The sequence below is a fragment of the Halichoeres trimaculatus genome, unplaced genomic scaffold (assembly GCF_033239565.1).
Source record: "Halichoeres trimaculatus isolate MK-OKI-2021-1 unplaced genomic scaffold, fHalTri1.1 fHalTri1_scaffold_8, whole genome shotgun sequence".
Lineage (NCBI taxonomy): Eukaryota > Metazoa > Chordata > Actinopteri > Labriformes > Labridae > Halichoeres > Halichoeres trimaculatus.
The window spans coordinates 267,008-290,678 of record NW_027437186.1 but is presented as its reverse complement, the minus strand read 5'-3'; the positions used below and the strand labels follow the sequence as shown (position 1 = coordinate 290,678).

The 23,671-nt window shown below is 45.9% G+C and overlaps 1 protein-coding gene across 3 annotated transcripts in view; it reads left to right on the top strand.

Annotated features, from left to right (window-relative positions):
- The window catches only part of cul9 (cullin 9), a 94,075-nt gene that overhangs the window by 67,323 nt on the left and 3,081 nt on the right, over window positions 1-23,671 (top strand). For all 3 annotated transcript variants that reach the window (XM_074675609.1, XM_074675608.1, XM_074675607.1), the window contains 10 exons: window positions 4,602-4,855; window positions 5,687-5,804; window positions 6,140-6,388; window positions 6,770-6,910; window positions 8,521-8,685; window positions 22,093-22,256; window positions 22,331-22,424; window positions 22,557-22,631; window positions 23,268-23,378; window positions 23,495-23,612. In XM_074675609.1, coding sequence (XP_074531710.1) covers window positions 4,602-4,855; window positions 5,687-5,804; window positions 6,140-6,388; window positions 6,770-6,910; window positions 8,521-8,685; window positions 22,093-22,256; window positions 22,331-22,424; window positions 22,557-22,631; window positions 23,268-23,378; window positions 23,495-23,612 — 1,489 coding nt within the window. The remainder of the gene's footprint in view (window positions 1-4,601; window positions 4,856-5,686; window positions 5,805-6,139; window positions 6,389-6,769; window positions 6,911-8,520; window positions 8,686-22,092; window positions 22,257-22,330; window positions 22,425-22,556; window positions 22,632-23,267; window positions 23,379-23,494; window positions 23,613-23,671) is intronic.

The window sequence follows — 23,671 nt, the reverse complement described above, 5'->3', positions numbered from 1 at the left end:
ATTTGGTGCAGTTCTCTGGACGTAGTGTCTGGTTCTTTCATTATGAACCGGTCTCAGACTCAGCAGTCTGTGTGCCCTTTTTGGTCTGGGAGGGTTTCTGATTTATTGACACATGTTCACGTCCTGGTCTGTCACAGTCTGGTAAGTGTCCACGGATAATGCAGTCATGAGCCACTAAAACGTCTGTCCACCTAATATCTGTCCACTTGCTGATCTCTTCTGTCCACTCACTGCTATTTCACAAACCTGGAGCCGTGCACCATCAAAGTGATGATATGAAGTTAAAAAATGTGTTTTTTGGAGGTTAACTCCCTCACATCGGCTAACAAACCATAATACTCCACAGTGCTTCTGCACTCAAGTTGCGCACACATCCGCTGTTGCTGATAAACAAATAATCCCACTATAGCAGACAGTGAGCATGGCAAACAACCTCAAGAAACAGCAGAAACAGCTCCCAGCCTTCTCTGTGAACATGCATCACTCACTCTCCTGCCCTCCCCGCTGCTGCCGCCGCCCCGGTTGTAAACCGAGGCGAAACACTGCCTTTTATCGCTGTTTTCAAGTATAAATAGAATAGAATAGAATAGAATAGAATAGAATAGAAAATACTTTATTTATCCCCGAGGGGAAATTCGGGAGTCACCGCAGCATTTAAGAAAACAAAAGTAAGAAAGTGTATAGAAAGTGCAAAAAGGTCCATAAGAAATTAGATGACGACATCCCGTCCACCACTCGTCCACCACTCTCCAGCCCAGCCAGTCTCCACCTCCACAGGGTCCAGGACTGAGCCTCCCCAGCAGTCTGTTCAGTCTCTGTCTCCTGGATCCTGTTTGCTCACAGCAGGTGAAGCTCCTCCAATGTGGCGCCGGCGTCCGATGTCAGCTCCGTCAGGCACGTCCGTGAACAGCACGATGCCGCTGGGTTAGCACGGCTAGCTCGTCCATCCCCCGGGGCTAGATCCCACGTTCCCAACGAGGATGGATGGAAGGACAGGTCCACGTCGTCACCTCCCAGCTCACACCAAAGAACCAGCACGTCGTTCTCACCTCCTCTTCCTCAGCTCGAGGGAAATCATCAAGCCCTACACTAGTTAGCATTGACATGCTACAGGCTGCTAACAGCTAATTTTGTATGTAAACAATGCAGCCATGGTTACATGTAGGATCTCCAGACAAACACAGGAGAAAAGTAGTAAAAAATACCGCCGAAGCCACAAAAAGTTTGGTGTCCGTGACCAACAATGAACCATACAAAGTGATGATCCACTCCAAATACAAAGATTACGAAAAAGAGACGAAAAAAATTACAAGAAACTGACAAAGACGAGAGAGCTGCTGCAACAGGCAGCTACTTGGGTAGCGCTTAGATATACTAGGGATGTCCCGATATTACATTTTCACTTCCGATACAATACCGATACTGCAGCATTGAGTATTGGCCGATACCGATATTAATCTGATACGATATCAGCATTAAACTAGGGCTGCAACGATTAGTCGACATAATCGACTACGTCGACGAAAAAAATTAATCGACGCAAATTTTAATAGTCGACGCGTCGTATTATTGTTTTTATTGTTGTTATCACATGGTGAAATCAAACACCAGGGGGTAATACTCATTTGTAACTGCAGTTCACAGCATGAGGTGCTGTGTTATTGGATACTTTTATGGGAAAAGATCACTAAGTTCATACGTGAGGAATATTGATGAGGAAAAATCTCCACTTCCAGAAAGCGCCGTGCGCTGACGGAGGCTCTGACGGAGCCTGACAGCTCCCGGTGTTTAGCGTCTGATAACGTGATCTAGAGAGTCTCCTTCACTCTCTGTTACCAACAGTTTTTCAGGATCTGAGTCACAAACTAGTGTAAAAAATTCCCCTTACTTTAGAAAAGAGAGGAAATTTATCACTCTCAAGCTCACACTGCAGCGGTAACACTCAACAGGGAGGAGGAGGGGCGGAGTGCGCATGAGCGAAGTGGATGTAGCGCATGTAGAGAAACGAAACTTAACGCGTTGTCATGGAGAGTTGGGGGAGAGTCAGACGGGATCACACAGAGAGCAAAGCCCCAATGAGCAAATAAACATTAGAAAACGAGCCCAAAGTCACTAATAAGCGGTCTGCCCAACACTGCCCACAACATCTTAATTTCCCTGTTACCTGCTTCATTCATTTTGAGATTTAGCCTATTTGTTTTTTGTATAGCCTAGTACTTATATTTTTTCACGTCATCATGAATGAAATACAGACAAACAAACAAACAAACAAACAAACAAACAAACAAACGTGACACAGGGCTGACCAATCAGAGGTGAGAACCTAACTCTGGGTAAATGCAGTGAAAATGCAAAACACAGGTTGAATTATAAAGGTCTGCACCTTTTAAAGGCCAAAGTAGGTTGAAACTCAAAATAGTCGTGATTAATCGACTAATCCAAAAAATAATTGATAGATTAGTCGACACTAAAAATAATCGTTAGTTGCAGCCCTACATTAAACACACATACTTTTATTACTTATTTTTTAGTATGTCTGTCATGTTAAAAAAGGCTTGATTAAGTGATATTATTCAAACAAAGAACAGTAATCAGCAACAGTAGGTATGAGGAAAAACTGACCCATTTATTATTAACCATTGGGTAGCAGAAATGTTAACATTAAACATAAAAGATACTAGTAATTGAATAAAATAAATAATTAATTAGAAGACCCAGAAAATAACCTAAATAAATCAAATAAAAACAGCAAGAGCGGAGTCTGGAATGGAGTGGTTATATCGGAGATTTTAGATGCCGATACGATACCGATATTTGTTTTTTTGCTGATATCGGACCGATATCCGATATCCGATATCAATATCGGACTGGGACACCTCTAAAAAATACAGCTGAATTTTGCTCAGCTGAGCTTTTCAACACCCACTAACAACAGTCTCAAGTGATGGTTTTTCAGGCAAACTGTGTGTGACTGAGGCTGAAGACTGGAAGTGTTGCACTTTGGTCAGCCAGTGAAGGGATTCCTCTCAGTTGGGTCAGTCAGTCAGCTCAGTAACGTACTGAACTGAGGCTCTGACATGAATCACTCACACACTCTCTGACCTGGGGGGAGAGGAGCTCCTGTTCAGTACCTGAACTCACTCTCTGAATGAACTGACTGTTTGAGGCTGGAGCAGCCTTGTACTTCCATTTAATGAACGACCCAAACAGGAGTTTTGATACAAATCACTCACCGAAAGGCTGACTTAGGGGCAGAGACTCAGTGAATGTATTTCAGAGACTTACACATGATTTACCTGCAGCAGCTGTTTTTCATATTGTAGGTTTCACCCCACAAATAAAGACACATGCAATAAGTTGTTGTATTATACATTTTTTAATCAGGTCAAATGAAAAATAATCCGAAAATATTCAGAATAAATATTAATTGGCCAAGTAGAAACTATTGACAATACTGTTGGTCTCCATTAAAAAAAAAAAGTGGTTGAAGTAGGGCTGCACGATATGGCCAAAATCCAATATCTCGATATTTGTAGGCTATATCTCGATACATGATATATATCTCAATATCCTGATTTCTCCTCTAAATAAGGGCTGGACAATTAATTGGATTTTAATCGTGATTTCAATTTTGCCATCTGACAATCATAAAAACAATATAATTGAAGAAAAACAATTAAAATGCCACACAGTGTAGATGTATGCAAGTTCCTGTGCTTCATAGCTCTTTTGTGTTCCATGTGCAGCCACAGCGAGTGTGTGTGACTTATGTGCATCAATAATACTGTATGTGCCACTTGCTGGTTCTTTAAAGTTGTGTTTAAATCAGTACTGAAGTTTTTGAATAAATGAATAATTGTGTATATTAATCACGATTTCAATATCACTTAAAATAATGGAGTATACTCGATATATCCCCAGCCCTGATGGAGTATACTCGATATATCCCCAGCCCTAATGGAGTATACTCGATATATCCCCAGCCCTGATGGAGTATACTCGATATATCCCCAGCCCTAATGGAGTATACTCGATATATCCCCAGCCCTAATGGAGTATACTCGATATATCCCCAGCCCTAATGGAGTATACTCGATATATCCCCCAGCCCTAATGGAGTATACTCGATATATCCCCAGCCCTAATGGAGTATACTCGATATATCCCCAGCCCTAGGTTGAAGTAAACTGAACTGTCAGGAAAATGATAGATGATTGTTATTGCATCCAGTTTGCAAAGTGTAGCCTTATCCCTCTAAATCCTCAGCTCATTTGCCATCCTCAGTCTGATCACGAGTAGAGCAGAACTTAACGATCTGCCATCATTTAGCTTGTTGAATTCTGTTCATTCGGTGAATGAATCTTTTGGACGAATCACTTTCCTGAGCTGATTGTAATGATTCAGTTCACTGAAAAGAACTCTTTTTCCCATCACTACTCTGGACCAGTTGACATATTTATGCACTCACCTGTCCCAGTTGTTCCTGTAAGTGGTGTGTCTCTGTTTTGGCAGAAGAGCATATTTCCTCTCTTAGACCACATAATGAAACTCTGCTTGTATGTGGGTCTCACTTCCCCCTCTGCTCTGGTCTGGTCCCTTAGGTCCTGGACTCCTGTCAGAAAAAAGAAGCATCCCGCTCGCCTGCCTCGGGTCACTTCAGCTGCAGCACCAGCGACGTCTTCTCCTGCATCATGCACGTCATCGGCAAAGGCTGCATACGCCGCAACGAGGACAACCCGCACATTGTAGAGTTCCTGCCAGAAGACCCATCCACACCGCAGAAAGGCCAGGCCCAGTTCTCCTTCAGCCGGGCCGAGGCCAGGAAGGAGTCAGAGGACAGCAGGGCTGACATCAGGTGTGAGCGTGACCTCTGACCTTTCATACATGATCAACCTGTCTGTGTCCATTTCGTCAAGGACTCACTCAGAAAGAAGCAGCTGGTCTATTCCTTTAGCTCCATCAGCTCCCCTCACTTCATCCTCCTGGTGCTGGGTCACAGCTGTCCTCTGTCCTCTCTGTGTTCCTGAGGGAGCTCTTCTGGTCTGACCCTGGACCCTGTTTGTCCCCTGTCCCCTGCTCTAGCACCGCTCAGTGCTCAGTCCACTTCAGAAGGATAACCTGTGCTAAACAGTCCACACAGACGTGCTGACTGCCTGTGAGCTCAGACAGAAGTGTCAAATGTTCCATTTTCTCCTCAAAGGAAATAAAGACGAGATGAACTCTGAACCCTGCTCTCTGCCTGTTTGTTTAGTAACTGATGTCCCCAATCATCAGGTCATAGAGTTAATTTGACACCAGGTGAAGCTGAAACCAGGTCTAGATGGGTCAAACCCAGCTGTGTTTACATTCAGTGTTGCAGAACACAGTTTTACAGTGTTCAGAGTTCAGCAGGAAGATGTGAAAATATGAAGAGCAGCTTGGAGGAACCGGCTGTTCAGCACAGACCTGAGTGAATGTGTGAGGACTTCAGCTCCTCAGGAAGCAAACAGAGTTTAACTGTTCTCTGGAAGCTTCTGGATCAGGTTCTGGATCAGGTCTGGTTTGATCTCATAGGAACATTAACCATCATCACGCATAAAATCTTGAACGTGTTTATTTTTGAAAATGACAGACACAGAGAACCCCCCCCCCCCATGCTGACATCTTGACTCTGCATGAAAAGCTTTTCCTGTGTTGGTTTTTGCAGCCTGATGTCAGCACCGCGGCGGTTTGAGGATGGCGTCCTGGACGCGGTCCTGTTCTCCATGGGTCGAACCATGACGCAGGGGGAGGTCCGTCAGCTGATGAAGAGGACTGTCCAGCAGGTGGGGCAGTGACGTCTCTCTGATGTATGTGGTGATGATTGCTGTGTCGAGCATGAGGGGTGATGGGACGGTTTGTGAGTCTCTCTGAGACCCCTTGGATTATGACAGATGATCCTGATCCCTCAATGGTCTCTCAACCCACCTGTGTGCCACGTGATGAACACATGATGTGACGTGTCACACTCTGCACCTGTTTGAAGCAGTCACATGATCACCGGTGCATGGCACTGACTGGTGTTGGGGCTCAGGCCCAGGTCCCTCTGGTCCCTCGGGTCACCTTTAGAGGAGCCGCTGCCACCACTGCTAACATGCCGCTGCTCCTCTCTGCCCCCCAGGTGTCCTGTACTCTGAGTCTGGATCTGGACCGAGCTGAGCACCTGCTGGTTCACTGTAAGTGGAACATGGACCTGCTGGTGCAGAGATACATGGATGACTCCGACGCCCTCATCCTGGCAGCAGGGTTAAAGAGCAGAAACCCTCAGCCCCCCCCGAGCCCTGTCTCCACCTGCCCTGTCTGCCTGGGCCCACGAACCGCCACCATGGAGCCAGTCCCCTCGCTGAGCTGCATGCACTACTGCTGCCGGGTCAGACTCTCTCATTTAACACATCCAGAAGCTGGACCCACAGGGGTCTGGATAAAGTCAGATTCATTGGTCAAACCTTTAAACCACATCCAGAAGCTGGACCCACAGGGGTCTGGATGAAATTAGTCATTAAACAGTTAAAGAGGCATTTCACAAACAGCATTATAACCAGCCTAACATCTGAGAGCAGCTCTGAGGGTCTTTTTGTCTGTGGGTACCAACGTGGGGAGGTACACGTTCCCAAGTAGAGCTAGAGGAACCTTTAAAGTCCATCTGTGTCAGGCTGGTCCAGTTCAGATGATGTCTGAAACCAGGACTTGATGTGAGGGGGCGTTGAACTCCCCGGTGCTCATGCTTCTCTCTCCTCTGTTGGTGGTTCAGTCGTGCTGGCAGGAGTACTTGACGGCGAGGATCGAGCAGAACCTGGTCATGAACTGTAACTGTCCAATCACAGACTGCCAGGCCCAGCCCACTTCAGTCTTCTTCCTCAACATCCTCACGGACAAAGACACCATCTCTAAGGTGAGTCCTGGTGGTCCTCAGGTCTTCGTTCCTGCTGGTCTTCTTTTCAGGCCATCAGACCACCACTGTTTCTGATAGAGGGCTGGTTTTTACCACTGTTTAGGGTAAGCATGGCGGGGCAGTGGTTAGACCCGTGCAAAGACTAACTCAGTCCTCACTAAGACATGGCTGCGGATGTTTCCATGGGTTAAAACCTTGATTTGATATTTTTCTTTATCAAATGTTTAAATTATGCTCCTCTAAGCTTCAGTGGTTGCAGCGTCTTTTCCTCTCCCTAAGAGACAGAGACAGACACAGAGACAGAGATGGAGTCAGGAGCAACAACAGGGACGGATTGAGACAAAGACGGGGTCAGAAACAGAGACAAAGAAAGGGACAGAGACAGGAACAGAGACAGACAAAGACAGAGACAGAAACAAAGACGGAATCAGGGACAAAGACAGAGACGGAGAAAAAAACAGAGACAGAGACAGAAAAGGAGACTGAGACAGACAGAGACTGAGACATAAACGGAGACAGAGTCAGGGACAGAGACAAGAACCGAGAAAGAGACAGACAAGGACAGGAACAGAGACAGAAAAGGAGACAGAGTCAATGACAGGGACAGATACAGAGACAGGGATAGAGATGGGGTCAGGGACAGGAACTGAGCCAGAGACAGTGTCAGGGACAGAGACAGGGATAGAGATGGGGTCAGGGACAGGAACCAAGCCAGAGACAGTGTCAGGGATAGAGACAGGGATAGAGATGGGGTCAGGGACAGGAACTGAGCCAGAGACAGTGTCAGGGACAGAGACAGGGATAGAGATGGGGTCAGGGACAGGAACCAAGCCAGAGACAGTGTCAGGGATAGAGACAGGGATAGAGATGGGGTCAGGGACAGAGACAAGGATAGGGATGGGGTCAGGGACAGGAACTGAGCCAGAGACAGGGTCAGGGACAGAGACAGGGATAGAGATGGGGTCAGGGACAGGAACCAAGCCAGAGACAGTGTCAGGGACAGAGACAGGGATAGAGATGGGGTCAGGGACAGAGACAAGGATAGGGATGGGGTCAGGGACAGAGACAGGGATAGAGATGGGGTCAGGGACAGAGACAAGGATAGGGATGGGGTCAGGGACAGGAACTGAGCCAGAGACAGTGTCAGGGACAGAGACAGGGATAGAGATGGGGTCAGGGACAGGAACCAAGCCAGAGACAGTGTCAGGGACAGAGACAGGGATAGAGATGGGGTCAGGGACAGAGACAAGGATAGGGATGGGGTCAGGGACAGAGACAGGGATAGAGATGGGGTCAGGGACAGAGACAAGGATAGGGATGGGGTCAGGGACAGGGATAGAGATGGGGTCAGGGACAGGAACCAAGCCAGAGACAGTGTCAGGGACAGAGACAAGGATAGGGATGGGGTCAGGGACAGAGACAGAGACAGAGACAGGAACGTAGACGGGTTGCCCTACAGGTCTGTGTGGATACCTCTGATCTACATGAATTCCATGAATTTTTGTTACACTTCCTTCCCCCATTCTGTCTTCCTCCGTCTCCCTCTGCTCCTCCTTCCCCCTTCACTCCACACCTTTTTACTCTTCCTCCTCTTTCCCCTCCTCTGGCAGTACGAGAATGCCTTGCTCAGAGACTACGTGGAATGCTGCTCCAACCTAACATGGTGCACCAACCCTCAGGGCTGTGACCAAATCCTGTGTAAGGAGAACATGGGCAGCATGGGCACCTGCTCCAAGTGCTGCTGGTCCTCCTGCTTCAGCTGCAACTTCCCTGAGGTTAGAGGTCACTGAAAATACACAGAAATATGAAAGTTGCTGCTAATGGTTGCTGCAGATAGTCACTGCTGACAGTCGCTGCTGATAGTCACTGCTGATAGTCGCTGCAAATAGTCGCTGCAGATAGTCACTGCAGATAGTCACTGCGAGTGTCGCTGAAAAAAGTCACTGCTGCCAGTCGCTGCAGACAGTCACTGCTGATAGTCGCTGCAGATAGTCACTTCAGATAGTTGCTGCAGACAGTCACTGCTGATAGTCACTGCTGATAGTCGCTGCAGATAGTCGCTGCAGATAGTCGCTGCAGATAGTTGCTGCAGACAGTCACTGCTGATAGTCACTGCTGATAGTCACTGCTGATAGTCACTGCAGATGGACACAGATAGGAACAGATACATGCTGCAGATACACAGACATATGCTGCAGATACACACACATGCTGCAGAAACATGCTGCAGAAACACAGACACATGCTGCAGATACACACTGATGGTACACAGATATATGCTGCACATACACACTGCAGGTACACCGATACATGCTGCACATACAAGATGCAGATACATGCTGCATGTACACAGATACATGCTGCCAATACTGACTGTATACACACTGCAGAAACATCCTGTGGAAACATGTTAAGCTGCATGCTGCAGGTTCACAGATACATAGATACTGCAGATACATGCTAAAGATAAACACTGCACATAGAGGCTGCAGGAACACATTGCAGAGAAACAGAAACATGCTGCAGTTACATGCTGCAGGTACACGCTGAAGATAAACAGATACATGATGCAAACACACTGATACATGCTGCAGATACACAGATACAAGCTGCATATTCACAGATACATGCTGCAGAAACACAGATACATGCTGCAGATACACGGATACATGCTGCAGAAACACAGACACATGCTGCAGAAACACAGGTACATGCTGCAGATACACTGACACATGCTGCAGAAACACAGATACATGCTGCAGATACACGGATACATGCTGCAGAAACACAGACACATGCTGCAGATACACGGATACATGCTGCAGAAACACAGACACATGCTGCAGAAACACAGGTACATGCTGCAGATACACTGACACATGCTGCAGAAACACGGATACATACTGCAGATACACAGATACATGCTGCAGATACACAGACACATGCTGCAGATACACGGATACATGCTGCAGAAACACAGACACATGCTGCAGATACACAGATACATGCTGCAGGTACATACTGCAGATACACAGATACATGCTGCAGATACACAGATACATGCTGCAGATACACAGATACATGCTGCAGAAACACAGACACATGCTGCAGATACACGGATACATGCTGCAGAAACACAGACACATGCTGCAGATACACAGATACATGCTGCAGGTACATACTGCAGATACACAGATACATGCTGCAGATACACAGATACATGCTGCAGGTACATGCTGCAGATACACAGACACATGCTGCAGATAAACAGACACATGCTGCAGAAACACAGATACATGCTGCAAACACACAGATACATGATGCAGAAACATGCTGCAGAAACACAGATACATGCTGCAGATACACAGATACATGCTGCAGATACACACTGAAGACACACAGACACATGCTGCGGAAACACAGACACATGCTGCAGAAACACAGATACATGCTGCAGATAAGCAGATACATGCTGCAGATACACAGATACATGCTGCAGATACACGGATACATGCTGCAGATACACAGATACATGCTGCAGATACACGGATACATGCTGCAGATACACAGATACATGCTGCAGAAACACAGATACATGCTGCAGATACACGGATACATGCTGCAGATACACAGACACATGCTGCAGAAACACAGATACATGCTGCAGATACACAGATACATGCTGCAGAAACACAGATACATGCTGCAGATACACGGATACATGCTGCAGAAACACAGACACATGCTCAAGATACACAGACACATGCTGCAGATACACAGATACATGCTCCAGATACACGGATACATGCTGCAGAAACACAGACACATGCTGCAGATACACAGATACATGCTGCAGGTACATACTGCAGATACACAGATACATGCTGCAGATACACAGATACATTCTGCAGATACACAGATACATGCTGCAGAAACACAGACACATGCTGCAGATACACGGATACATGCTGCAGAAACACAGACACATGCTGCAGATACACAGATACATGCTGCAGGTACATACTGCAGATACACAGATACATGCTGCAGATACACAGATACATGCTGCAGGTACATGCTGCAGATACACAGACACATGCTGCAGATAAACAGACACATGCTGCAGAAACACAGATACATGCTGCAAACACACAGATACATGATGCAGAAACATGCTGCAGAAACACAGATACATGCTGCAGATACACACTGAAGACACACAGACACATGCTGCGGAAACACAGACACATGCTGCAGAAACACAGATACATGCTGCAGAAACACAGATTCATGCTGCAGATACACAGATACATGCTGCAGATACACGGATACATGCTGCAGATACACAGATACATGCTGCAGAAACACAGACACATGCTGCAGATACACAGATACATGCTGCAGGTACAGGGATACATGCTGCAGAAACACAGACACATGCTGCAGATACACAGATACATGCTGCAGAAACACAGACACATGCTGCAGATACACAGATACATGCTGCAGATAAGCAGATACATGCTGCAAACACACAGATACATGATGCAGAAACATGCTGCAGAAACACAGATACATGCTGCAGGTACATGCTGAAGATAAACAGATACATGATGAAAACACACTGACACATGCTGCAGATACACAGATACATGCTGCAGATTCACAGATACATGCTGCAGAAACACAGATACATGCTGCAGATACACAGGTACACGCTGCAGATAAACAGATACATACTGCAAACACACAGATACATGCTGCAGATACACAGATACATGCTGCAGATTCACAGATACATGCTGCAGAAACACAGACACATGCTGCAGATACACAGGTACACGCTGCAGATAAACAGATACATACTGCAAACACACAGATACATGCTGCAGAAACATGCTGCAGGTACACAGATACATGCTGCAGATACACAGATACATGCTGCAGATACACTGATACATGCTGCAGATACACAGACACATGCTGCAGATACACAGACACATGCTCCAGATACACAGATACATGCTGCAGGTACATGCTGCAGATACACAGATTCATGCTGCAGAAACACAGACACATTCTGCAGATACACAGATTCATGCTGCAGAAACACAGACACATGCTGCAGATACACAGATACATGCTGCAGATACACGGATACATGCTGCAGATACACAGATACATGCTGCAGGTACACAGATACATGCTGCAGGTACACAGATACATGCTGCAGATACACAGATACATGCTGCAGATACACAGGTACACGCTGCAGATAAACAGATACATGCTGCAAACACACAGATACATGATGCAGAAACATGCTGCAGAAACACAGATACATGCTGCAGGTACACGCTGAAGATAAACAGATACATGATGCAAACACACTGACACATGCTGCAGATACACAGATACATGCTGCAGATTCACAGATACATGCTGCAGAAACACAGATACATGCTGCAGATACACAGGTACACGCTGCAGATAAACAGATACATACTGCAAACACACAGATACATGCTGCAGATACACAGATACATGCTGCAGATTCACAGATACATGCTGCAAACACACAGATACATGATGCAGAAACATGCTGCAGAAACACAGATACATGCTGCAGATACACACTGAAGACACACAGACACATGCTGCAGATACACAGACACATGCTGCAGAAACACAGATACATGCTGCAAACACACAGATACATGATGCAGAAACATGCTGCAAACACACAGATACATGCTGCAGATACACAGATACATGCTGCAGATTCACAGATACATGCTGCAGAAACACAGACACATGCTGCAGATACACAGGTACACGCTGCAGATAAACAGATACATACTGCAAACACACAGATACATGCTGCAGAAACATGCTGCAGGTACACAGATACATGCTGCAAACACACAGATACATGATGCAGAAACATGCTGCAGAAACACAGATACATGCTGCAGATACACACTGCAGAAACACAGATACATGCTGCAGATACACACTGAAGACACACAGACACATGCTGCAGATACACAGACACATGCTGCAGATACATGCTGCAGATACACAGACACATGCTGCAGAAACACAGATACATGCTGCAAACACACAGATACATGATGCAGAAACATGCTGCAAACACACAGATACATACTGCAGATACACAGATACATGCTGCAGATTCACAGATACATGCTGCAAACACACAGATACATGATGCAGAAACATGCTGCAGAAACACAGATACATGCTGCAGATACACACTGAAGACACACAGACACATGCTGCAGATACACAGACACATGCTGCAGGTACATACTGCAGATACACAGATACATGCTGCAGATACACAGACACATGCTGCAGAAACACAGATACATGCTGCAAACACACAGATACATGATGCAGAAACATGCTGCAAACACACAGATACATGCTGCAGATACACAGATACATGCTGCAGATTCACAGATACATGCTGCAGAAACACAGACACATGCTGCAGATACACAGGTACACGCTGCAGATAAACAGATACATACTGCAAACACACAGATACATGCTGCAGAAACATGCTGCAGGTACACAGATACATGCTGCAGTTACACAGATACATGCTGCAGATACACTGATACATGCTGCAGATACACAGACACATGCTGCAGTTACACAGATACATGCTGCAGGTACATGCTGCAGATACACAGACACATGCTGCAGATACACAGATACATGCTCCAGATACACAGACACATGCTGCAGATACACAGATACATGCTGCAGATACACGGATACATGCTGCAGATACACAGATACATGCTGCAGATACACAGATACATGCTGCAGATACACAGATACATGCTGCAGGTACATACTGCAGATACACAGACACATGCTGCAGATACACAGATACATGCTGCAGATACACAGATACATGCTGCAGATACACAGATACATGCTGCAGATACACAGATACATGCTGCAGATACACAGATACATGCTGCAGGTACATACTGCAGATACACAGATACATGCTGCAGATACACAGACACATGCTGCAGATACACGGATACATGCTGCAGAAACACAGACACATGCTGCAGAAACACAGATACATGCTGCAGATACACTGACACATGCTGCAGAAACACGGATACATACTGCAGATACACAGATACATGCTGCAGATACACAGACACATGCTGCAGATACACGGATACATGCTGCAGAAACACAGACACATGCTGCAGATACACAGATACATGCTGCAGGTACATACTGCAGATACACAGATACATGCTGCAGATACACAGAAACATGCTGCAGATACACAGATACATGCTGCAGAAACACAGACACATGCTGCAGATACACAGACACATGCTGCAGGTACATACTGCAGATACACAGATACATGCTGCAGATACACAGACACATGCTGCAGAAACACAGATACATGCTGCAAACACACAGATACATGATGCAGAAACATGCTGCAGAAACACAGATACATGCTGCAGATACACACTGAAGACACACAGACACATGCTGCAGATACACAGACACATGCTGCAGGTACATACTGCAGATACACAGATACATGCTGCAGATACACAGACACATGCTGCAGAAACACAGATACATGCTGCAAACACACAGATACATGATGCAGAAACATGCTGCAAACACACAGATACATGCTGCAGATACACAGATACATGCTGCAGATTCACAGATACATGCTGCAGAAACACAGACACATGCTGCAGATACACAGGTACACGCTGCAGATAAACAGATACATACTGCAAACACACAGATACATGCTGCAGAAACATGCTGCAGGTACACAGATACATGCTGCAGATACACAGATACATGCTGCAGATACACTGATACATGCTGCAGATACACAGACACATGCTGCAGATACACAGACACATGCTCCAGATACACAGATACATGCTGCAGATACACAGATTCATGCTGCAGAAACACAGACACATGCTGCAGATACACAGATTCATGCTGCAGAAACACAGACACATGCTGCAGATACACAGATACATGCTGCAGATACACGGATACATGCTGCAGAAACAGACACATGCTGCAGATACACAGATACATGCTGCAGGTACACAGATACATGCTGCAGATACACAGATACATGCTGCAGATACACAGATACATGCTGCAGATACACAGGTACACGCTGCAGATAAACAGATACATGCTGCAAACACACAGATACATGATGCAGAAACATGCTGCAGAAACACAGATACATGCTGCAGGTACACGCTGAAGATAAACAGATACATGATGCAAACATACTGATACATGCTGCAGATACACAGATACAAGCTGCAGATTCACAGATACATGCTGCAGAAACACAGATACATGCTGCAGATACACAGATACATGCTGCAGGTACATGCTGCAGATACACAGACACATGCTGCAGATAAACAGACACATGCTGCAGAAACACAGATACATGCTGCAAACACACAGATACATGATGCAGAAACATGCTGCAGAAACACAGATACATGCTGCAGATACACACTGAAGACACACAGACACATGCTGCGGAAACACAGACACATGCTGCAGATACACAGATACATGCTGCAGATACACAGATTCATGCTGCAGAAACACAGACACATGCTGCAGATACACAGATTCATGCTGCAGAAACACAGACACATGCTGCAGATACACAGATACATGCTGCAGATACACGGATACATGCTGCAGAAACAGACACATGCTGCAGATACACAGATACATGCTGCAGGTACACAGGTACACGCTGCAGATAAACAGATACATGCTGCAAACACACAGATACATGATGCAGAAACATGCTGCAGAAACACAGATACATGCTGCAGGTACACGCTGAAGATAAACAGATACATGATGCAAACACACTGATACATGCTGCAGATACACAGATACAAGCTGCAGATTCACAGATACATGCTGCAGAAACACAGATACATGCTGCAGATACACAGATACATGCTGCAGGAACATGCTGCAGATACACAGACACATGCTGCAGATAAACAGACACATGCTGCAGAAACACAGATACATGCTGCAAACACACAGATACATGATGCAGAAACATGCTGCAGAAACACAGATACATGCTGCAGATACACACTGAAGACACACAGACACATGCTGCGGAAACACAGACACATGCTGCAGAAACACAGATACATGCTGCAAATACACAGATTCATGCTGCAGAAACACAGACACATGCTGCAGATACACAGATACATGCTGCAGATACACGGATACATGCTGCAGAAACAGACACATGCTGCAGATACACAGATACATGCTGCAAGTACACAGATACATGCTGCAGATACACAGATACATGCTGCAGATACACAGGTACACGCTGCAGATAAACAGTCAATGCTGCAAACACACAGATACATGATGCAGAAACATGCTGCAGAAACACAGATACATGCTGCAGGTACACGCTGAAGATTAACAGATACATGATGCAAACACACTGATACATGCTGCAGATACACAGATACAAGCTGCAGATTCACAGATACATGCTGCAGAAACACAGATACATGCTGCAGATACACAGATACATGCTGCAGGTACATGCTGCAGATACACAGACACATGCTGCAGAAACACAGATACATGCTGCAAACACACAGATACATGATGCAGAAACATGCTGCAGAAACACAGATACATGCTGCAGATACACACTGAAGACACACAGACACATGCTGCGGAAACACAGACACATGCTGCAGAAACACAGATACATGCTGCAGAAACACAGATACATGCTGCAGATACACAGATACATGCTGCAGATACACGGATACATGCTGCAGAAACACAGACACATGCTGCAGATTCACAGACACATGCTCCAGATACACAGATGAATGTTGCAGATGCACGAAGACACATGCTGCAGATACACAGATACATGCTGCAGAAACACAGATACATGCTGCAGGTACACCGATACATGCTGCAGGTACACGGATACATGCTGCAGAAACACAGACACATGCTGCAGATACACAGACACATGCTGCAGATACACAGACACATGCTGCAGATACACAGATGAATGTTGCAGATGCACGAAGACACATGCTGCAGATACACAGATACATGCTGCAGATACACAGATACATGCTGCAGGTACACAGATACATGCTGCAGAAACACACTGAAGTTACACAGATACATAGATACTGCAGATACCTGCTTAAGATACACAGATACATGCTGCAGGTACATACTGCAGATACACAGACACATGCTGCAGGTACATACTGCAGAAAGACAGACACATGCTGCAGTTACACAGATACATGCTGCAGGTACATACTGCAGATACACAGATACATGCTGCAGAAACACAGACACATGCTGCAGTTACACAGATACATGCTGCAGGTACATGCTGCAGATACACAGACACATGCTGCAGATACACAGATACATGCTCCAGATACACAGACACATGCTGCAGATACACAGATACATGCTGCAGATACACGGATACATGCTGCAGATACACAGATACATGCTGCAGATACACAGATACATGCTGCAGATACACAGATACATGCTGCAGATACACAGATACATGCTGCAGGTACATACTGCAGATACACAGACACATGCTGCAGATACACAGATACATGCTGCAGATACACAGATACATGCTGCAGATACACAGATACATGCTGCAGATACACAGATACATGCTGCAGATACACAGATACATGCTGCAGGTACATACTGCAGATACACAGATACATGCTGCAGATACACAGACACATGCTGCAGATACACGGATACATGCTGCAGAAACACAGACACATGCTGCAGAAACACAGATACATGCTGCAGATACACTGACACATGCTGCAGAAACACGGATACATACTGCAGATACACAGATACATGCTGCAGATACACAGACACATGCTGCAGATACACGGATACATGCTGCAGAAACACAGACACATGCTGCAGATACACAGATACATGCTGCAGGTACATACTGCAGATACACAGATACATGCTGCAGATACACAGAAACATGCTGCAGATACACAGATACATGCTGCAGAAACACAGACACATGCTGCAGATACACAGACACATGCTGCAGGTACATACTGCAGATACACAGATACATGCTGCAGATACACAGACACATGCTGCAGAAACACAGATACATGCTGCAAACACACAGATACATGATGCAGAAACATGCTGCAGAAACACAGATACATGCTGCAGATACACACTGAAGACACACAGACACATGCTGCGGAAACACAGACACATGCTGCAGAAACACAGATACATGCTGCAGAAACACGGATACATGCTGCAGATACACAGATACATGCTGCAGATACACGGATACATGCTGCAGAAACACAGACACATGCTGCAGATACACAGATACATGCTGCAGATAAACAGATACATGCTGCAAACACACAGATACATGATGCAGAAACATGCTGCAGAAACACAGATACATGCTGCAGGTACATGCTGAAGATAAACAGATACATGATGCAAACACACTGACACATGCTGCAGATACACAGATACATGCTGCAGATTCACAGATACATGCTGCAGAAACACAAATACATGCTGCAGATACACAGATACATGCTGCAGATTCACAGATACATGCTGCAGAAACACAGAAATATGCTGCAGATACACAGGTACACGCTGCAGATAAACAGATACATACTGCAAACACACAGATACATGCTGCAGAAACATGCTGCAGGTACACAGATACATGCTGCAGATACACAGATACATGCTGCAGATACACAGATACATGCTGCAGATACACAGACACATGCTGCAGATACACAGACACATGCTCCAGATACACAGATGAATGTTGCAGATGCAGGAAGACACATGCTGCAGATACACAGATACATGCTGCAGAAACACAGATACATGCTGCAGATACACAGATACATGCTGCAGAAACAGACACATGCTGCAGATACACAGACACATGCTGCAGGTACACAGATACATGCTGCAGGTACACAGATACATGCTGCAGATACACAGATACATGCTGCAGATACACAGGTACACGCTGCAGATAAACAGATACATGCTGCAAACACACAGATACATGATGCAGAAACATGCTGCAGAAACACAAGATACATGCTGCAGGTACACGCTGAAGATAAACAGATACATGATGCAAACATACTGATACATGCTGCAGATACACAGATACAAGCTGCAGATTCACAGATACATGCTGCAGAAACACAGATACATGCTGCAGATACATGCTGCAGAAACACAGATACATGCTGCAGATACACAGATACATGCTGCAGATACACAGATACATGCTGCAGATACATGCTGCAGAAACACAGATACATGCTGCAGATACACAGATACATGCTGCAGATACACAGATACATGCTGCAGATTCACAGATACATGCTGCAGAAACACAGATACATGCTGCAGATACACAGATACATGCTGCAGATACACAGATACATGCTGCAGATTCACAGATACATGCTGCAGAAACACAGATACATGCTGCAGATACACAGATACATGCTGCAGATACACAGGTACACGCTGCAGATAAACAGATACATACTGCAAACACACAGATACATGATGCAGAAACATGCTGCAGAAACACAGATACATGCTGCAGATACACACTGAAGACACACAGACACATGCTGCGGAAACACAGACACATGCTGCAGAAACACAGATACATGCTGCAGGTACACAGATATATGCTGCAAACACACAGATACATGCTGCAGAAACACAGATACATGCTGCAGATACACAGATACATGATGCAGATACATGCTGCAGATACACAGATACATGCTGCAGATACACAGATACATGCTGCAAACACACAGATACATGATGCAGATTCATGCTGCAGATATACAGATGCATGCTGCAGATACACAGACACATGCTGCAGATACACAGACACATGCTCCAGATACACAGACACATGCTGCAGAAACACAGACACATGCTGCAGATACACAGACACATGCTGCAGTAACACAGATTCATGCTGCAGATACACAGATACATGCTGCAGATACACAGATACATGCTGCAGATACACAGATACATGCTCCAGATACACAGACACATGCTCGAGATACACAGATGAATGTTGCAGATGCACGAAGACACATGCTGCAGAAACACAGATACATGCTGCAGGTACACAGATACATGCTGCAGATACACAGATTCATGCTGCAGATACACAGATACATGCTGCAGGTACACAGATACATGCTGCAGGTACATACTGCAGATACACAGATACATGCTGCAGGTACATACTGCAGATACACAGATACATGCTGCAGGTACATACTGCAGAAAGACAGACACATGCTGCAGTTACACAGACACATGCTGCAGGTACATACTGCAGATACACAGACACATGCTGCAGGTACATACTGCAGATACACAGACACATGCTGCAGAAACACCGACACATGCTGCAGTTACACAGATACATGCTGCAGGTAAATGCTGCAGATACACAGATACATGCTGCAGATACACAGATACATGCTGTAAACACACAGATACATGCTGCAGAAACACAGATACATGCTGCAGATACACGGATACATGCTGCAGAAACACAGACACATGCTGCAGAAACACAGATACATGCTGCAGATACACAGATTCATGCTGCAGATATACAGATACATGCTGCAGATATACAGATACATGCTGCAGATACACAGACACATGCTGCAGATACACAGACACATGCTGCAGATACACAGATACATGCTGCAGATACACAGACACATGCTGCAGATACACAGATACATGCTGCAGATACACGGATACATGCTGCAGATACACAGATACATGCTGCAGATACACAGATACATGCTGCAGATACACAGATACATGCTGCAGAAACACAGACACATGCTCCAGATACACAGATACATGCTGCAGATACACAGACACATGCTGCAGATACACAGATACATGCTGCAGATACACACTGAAGACACACAGACACATGCTGCAGAAACACAGATACATGCTGCAGATACACAGACACATGCTGCAGATACACAGACACATGCTGCAGAAACACAGATACATGCTGCAGATACACGGATACATGCTGCAGAAACACGGATACATGCTGCAGAAACACAGATACATGCTGCAGATACACGGATACATGCTGCAGAAACACAGACACATGCTGCAGAAACACAGATACATGCTGCAGATACACAGATTCATGCTGCAGATACACAGATACATGCTGCAGGTACACAGATACATGCTGTAGGTACACAGACACATGCTGCAGATACACAGATACATGCTGCAGGTACATGCTGCAGATACACAGACACATGCTGCAGATACACAGATACATGCTGCAGATACACAGACACATGCTGCAGATACACAGATACATGCTGCAGGTACATGCTGCATATACACAGATACATGCTGCAGGTACATGCTGCAGAAACACAGATACATGATGCAAACACACAGATACATGATGCAGAAACACAGATACATGCTGCAGATACACAGATACATGCTGCAAACACACAGATACATGATGCAGAAACACAGATACATGCTGCAGATACGCACTGAAGACACACAGACACATGCTGCAGAAACACAGACACATGCTGCAGAAACACAGATACATGCTGCAAACACACAGATACATGATGCAGAAACATGCTGCAGGTACACAGATACATGCTGCAGATACACAGATACATGCTGCAGATACACAGACACATGCTCCAGATACACAGATGAATGTTGCAGATGCACGAAGACACATGCTGCAGATACACGGATACATGCTGCAGAAACACAGATACATGCTGCAGATACACAGATACATGCTGCAGATACACAGATACATGCTGCAGATACACAGATACATGCTGCGGTTACACAGACACATGCTGCAGATACACAGATAGCTAAACCAGCTTTCTCTCACGTGTGGATCTAACTCTGTGACTCTCTCTGTCCCTCCTCAGGCTCATTACCCGGCCAGTTGCAGCCACATGTCCCAGTGGATGGATGATGGAGGATACTATGAGGGGATGAGCATGGAGGCTCAGAGCAAACACCTGGCCAAGCTCATCTCCAAACGCTGCCCGAGCTGCCAGGCTCAGATTGAGAAGAACGAAGGCTGTCTCCAGTGGGTACACTTGTGACCCTGCTGATGTGTGTAAAGACTGAACACTGATGATGGTTTTCTCCCTGTGTCCTCAGTATGACCTGTGCCAAGTGTAACCACGGTTTCTGCTGGCGCTGTCTGAAGCCCTGGAAACCCACACACAAAGATTACTACAACTGCTCTGCCATGGTGTGTTCCTACACTGTCACATGGCCGCAGCCAGCACCCAGGGAAACCTGAGAAAACCTGAGAAAACCTGAGGCCATGATGGGTCAAAGGTCATCTGACCACCGCTCTGTAACCTCTTTGTTTGTGTTCCAGGTGAGCAAAGCAGCACGGCAGGAGAAGAAGTTTCAGGACTACAACGAGAGATGTACATTCCACAACCAGGCCAAGGTGAGACCCCTGTCTACCAGCTGACACCTGACAACTGTCATGTCAGAGATGCCGCACACAGACGCCGCACACAGACGCCGCACACAGACGCCGCACACAGACGCCGCACACAGACACCGCACACAGACGCCGCACACAGACGCCGCACACAGACGCCGCTCACAGACACACACATATTTTTGACATCCTGTTTTTGCCACTGTGTGGACAGGCTGAGGTGAACTGGACTCTTGCAGATCAGTCGATATGTGGCTTTAATCCTCTTTGAAACACTTTTCTATTAAGAGCTGACACACAGCTACTAAAGGGCACTGACCAATCAGAATCAAGTATTTATTACAGGTGGGTACCACTAGAGGACTTGAGACATTCAGCTGCTTGTTGTCTTTAAAGTCCTGTTCCCACCAAGTGGTTCAGTTCAGTTCGTCTCAGTACAGTGCACATTTTGTGGCATTTCCTTTGATTAGAACCATGACAGGTCCCCATTACTGACCCATACCGTCCCACATTTTGGTTCCGTTCTGTTGGGATGCCTTCTGTTGGGGTGCGCACACACACACACACACACACACACACACACACACACACACACACACACACACACACACACTGTGGGACTCACTCTTTCTGTTGCAGGACTTTGCGATCAACCTGGAGAACAAAGTTTCATCCATCAATGAAGCCCTGCAGATGAAGTCGCTGACCTTCGTTATTGATGCCTGTAAAGTCCTTGCTCAGGCTCGGAAGGTAACCAGCACCCAACCAGCATCATCATCATGGTGGTGATAGTGGTGATGACTGGGGGCTGTGGCCCTGTTGTGGGAGGGTAAATGCTCTAACTGTCCCCTGCTCTCTGTCTGAAGGTGCTGGCCTACTCCTGTGTCTACAGCTACTACAACCAGGAGACGGAGAAGATGGACGTGATGGAGCAGCAGACCGAGGCTCTGGACCTGCACACCAATGCTCTGCAGATTCTGCTGGGTGAGACTCAAGCCTAGCATAACCCACACATGTTCCCAGTCAGGCTACAAAACATTGTG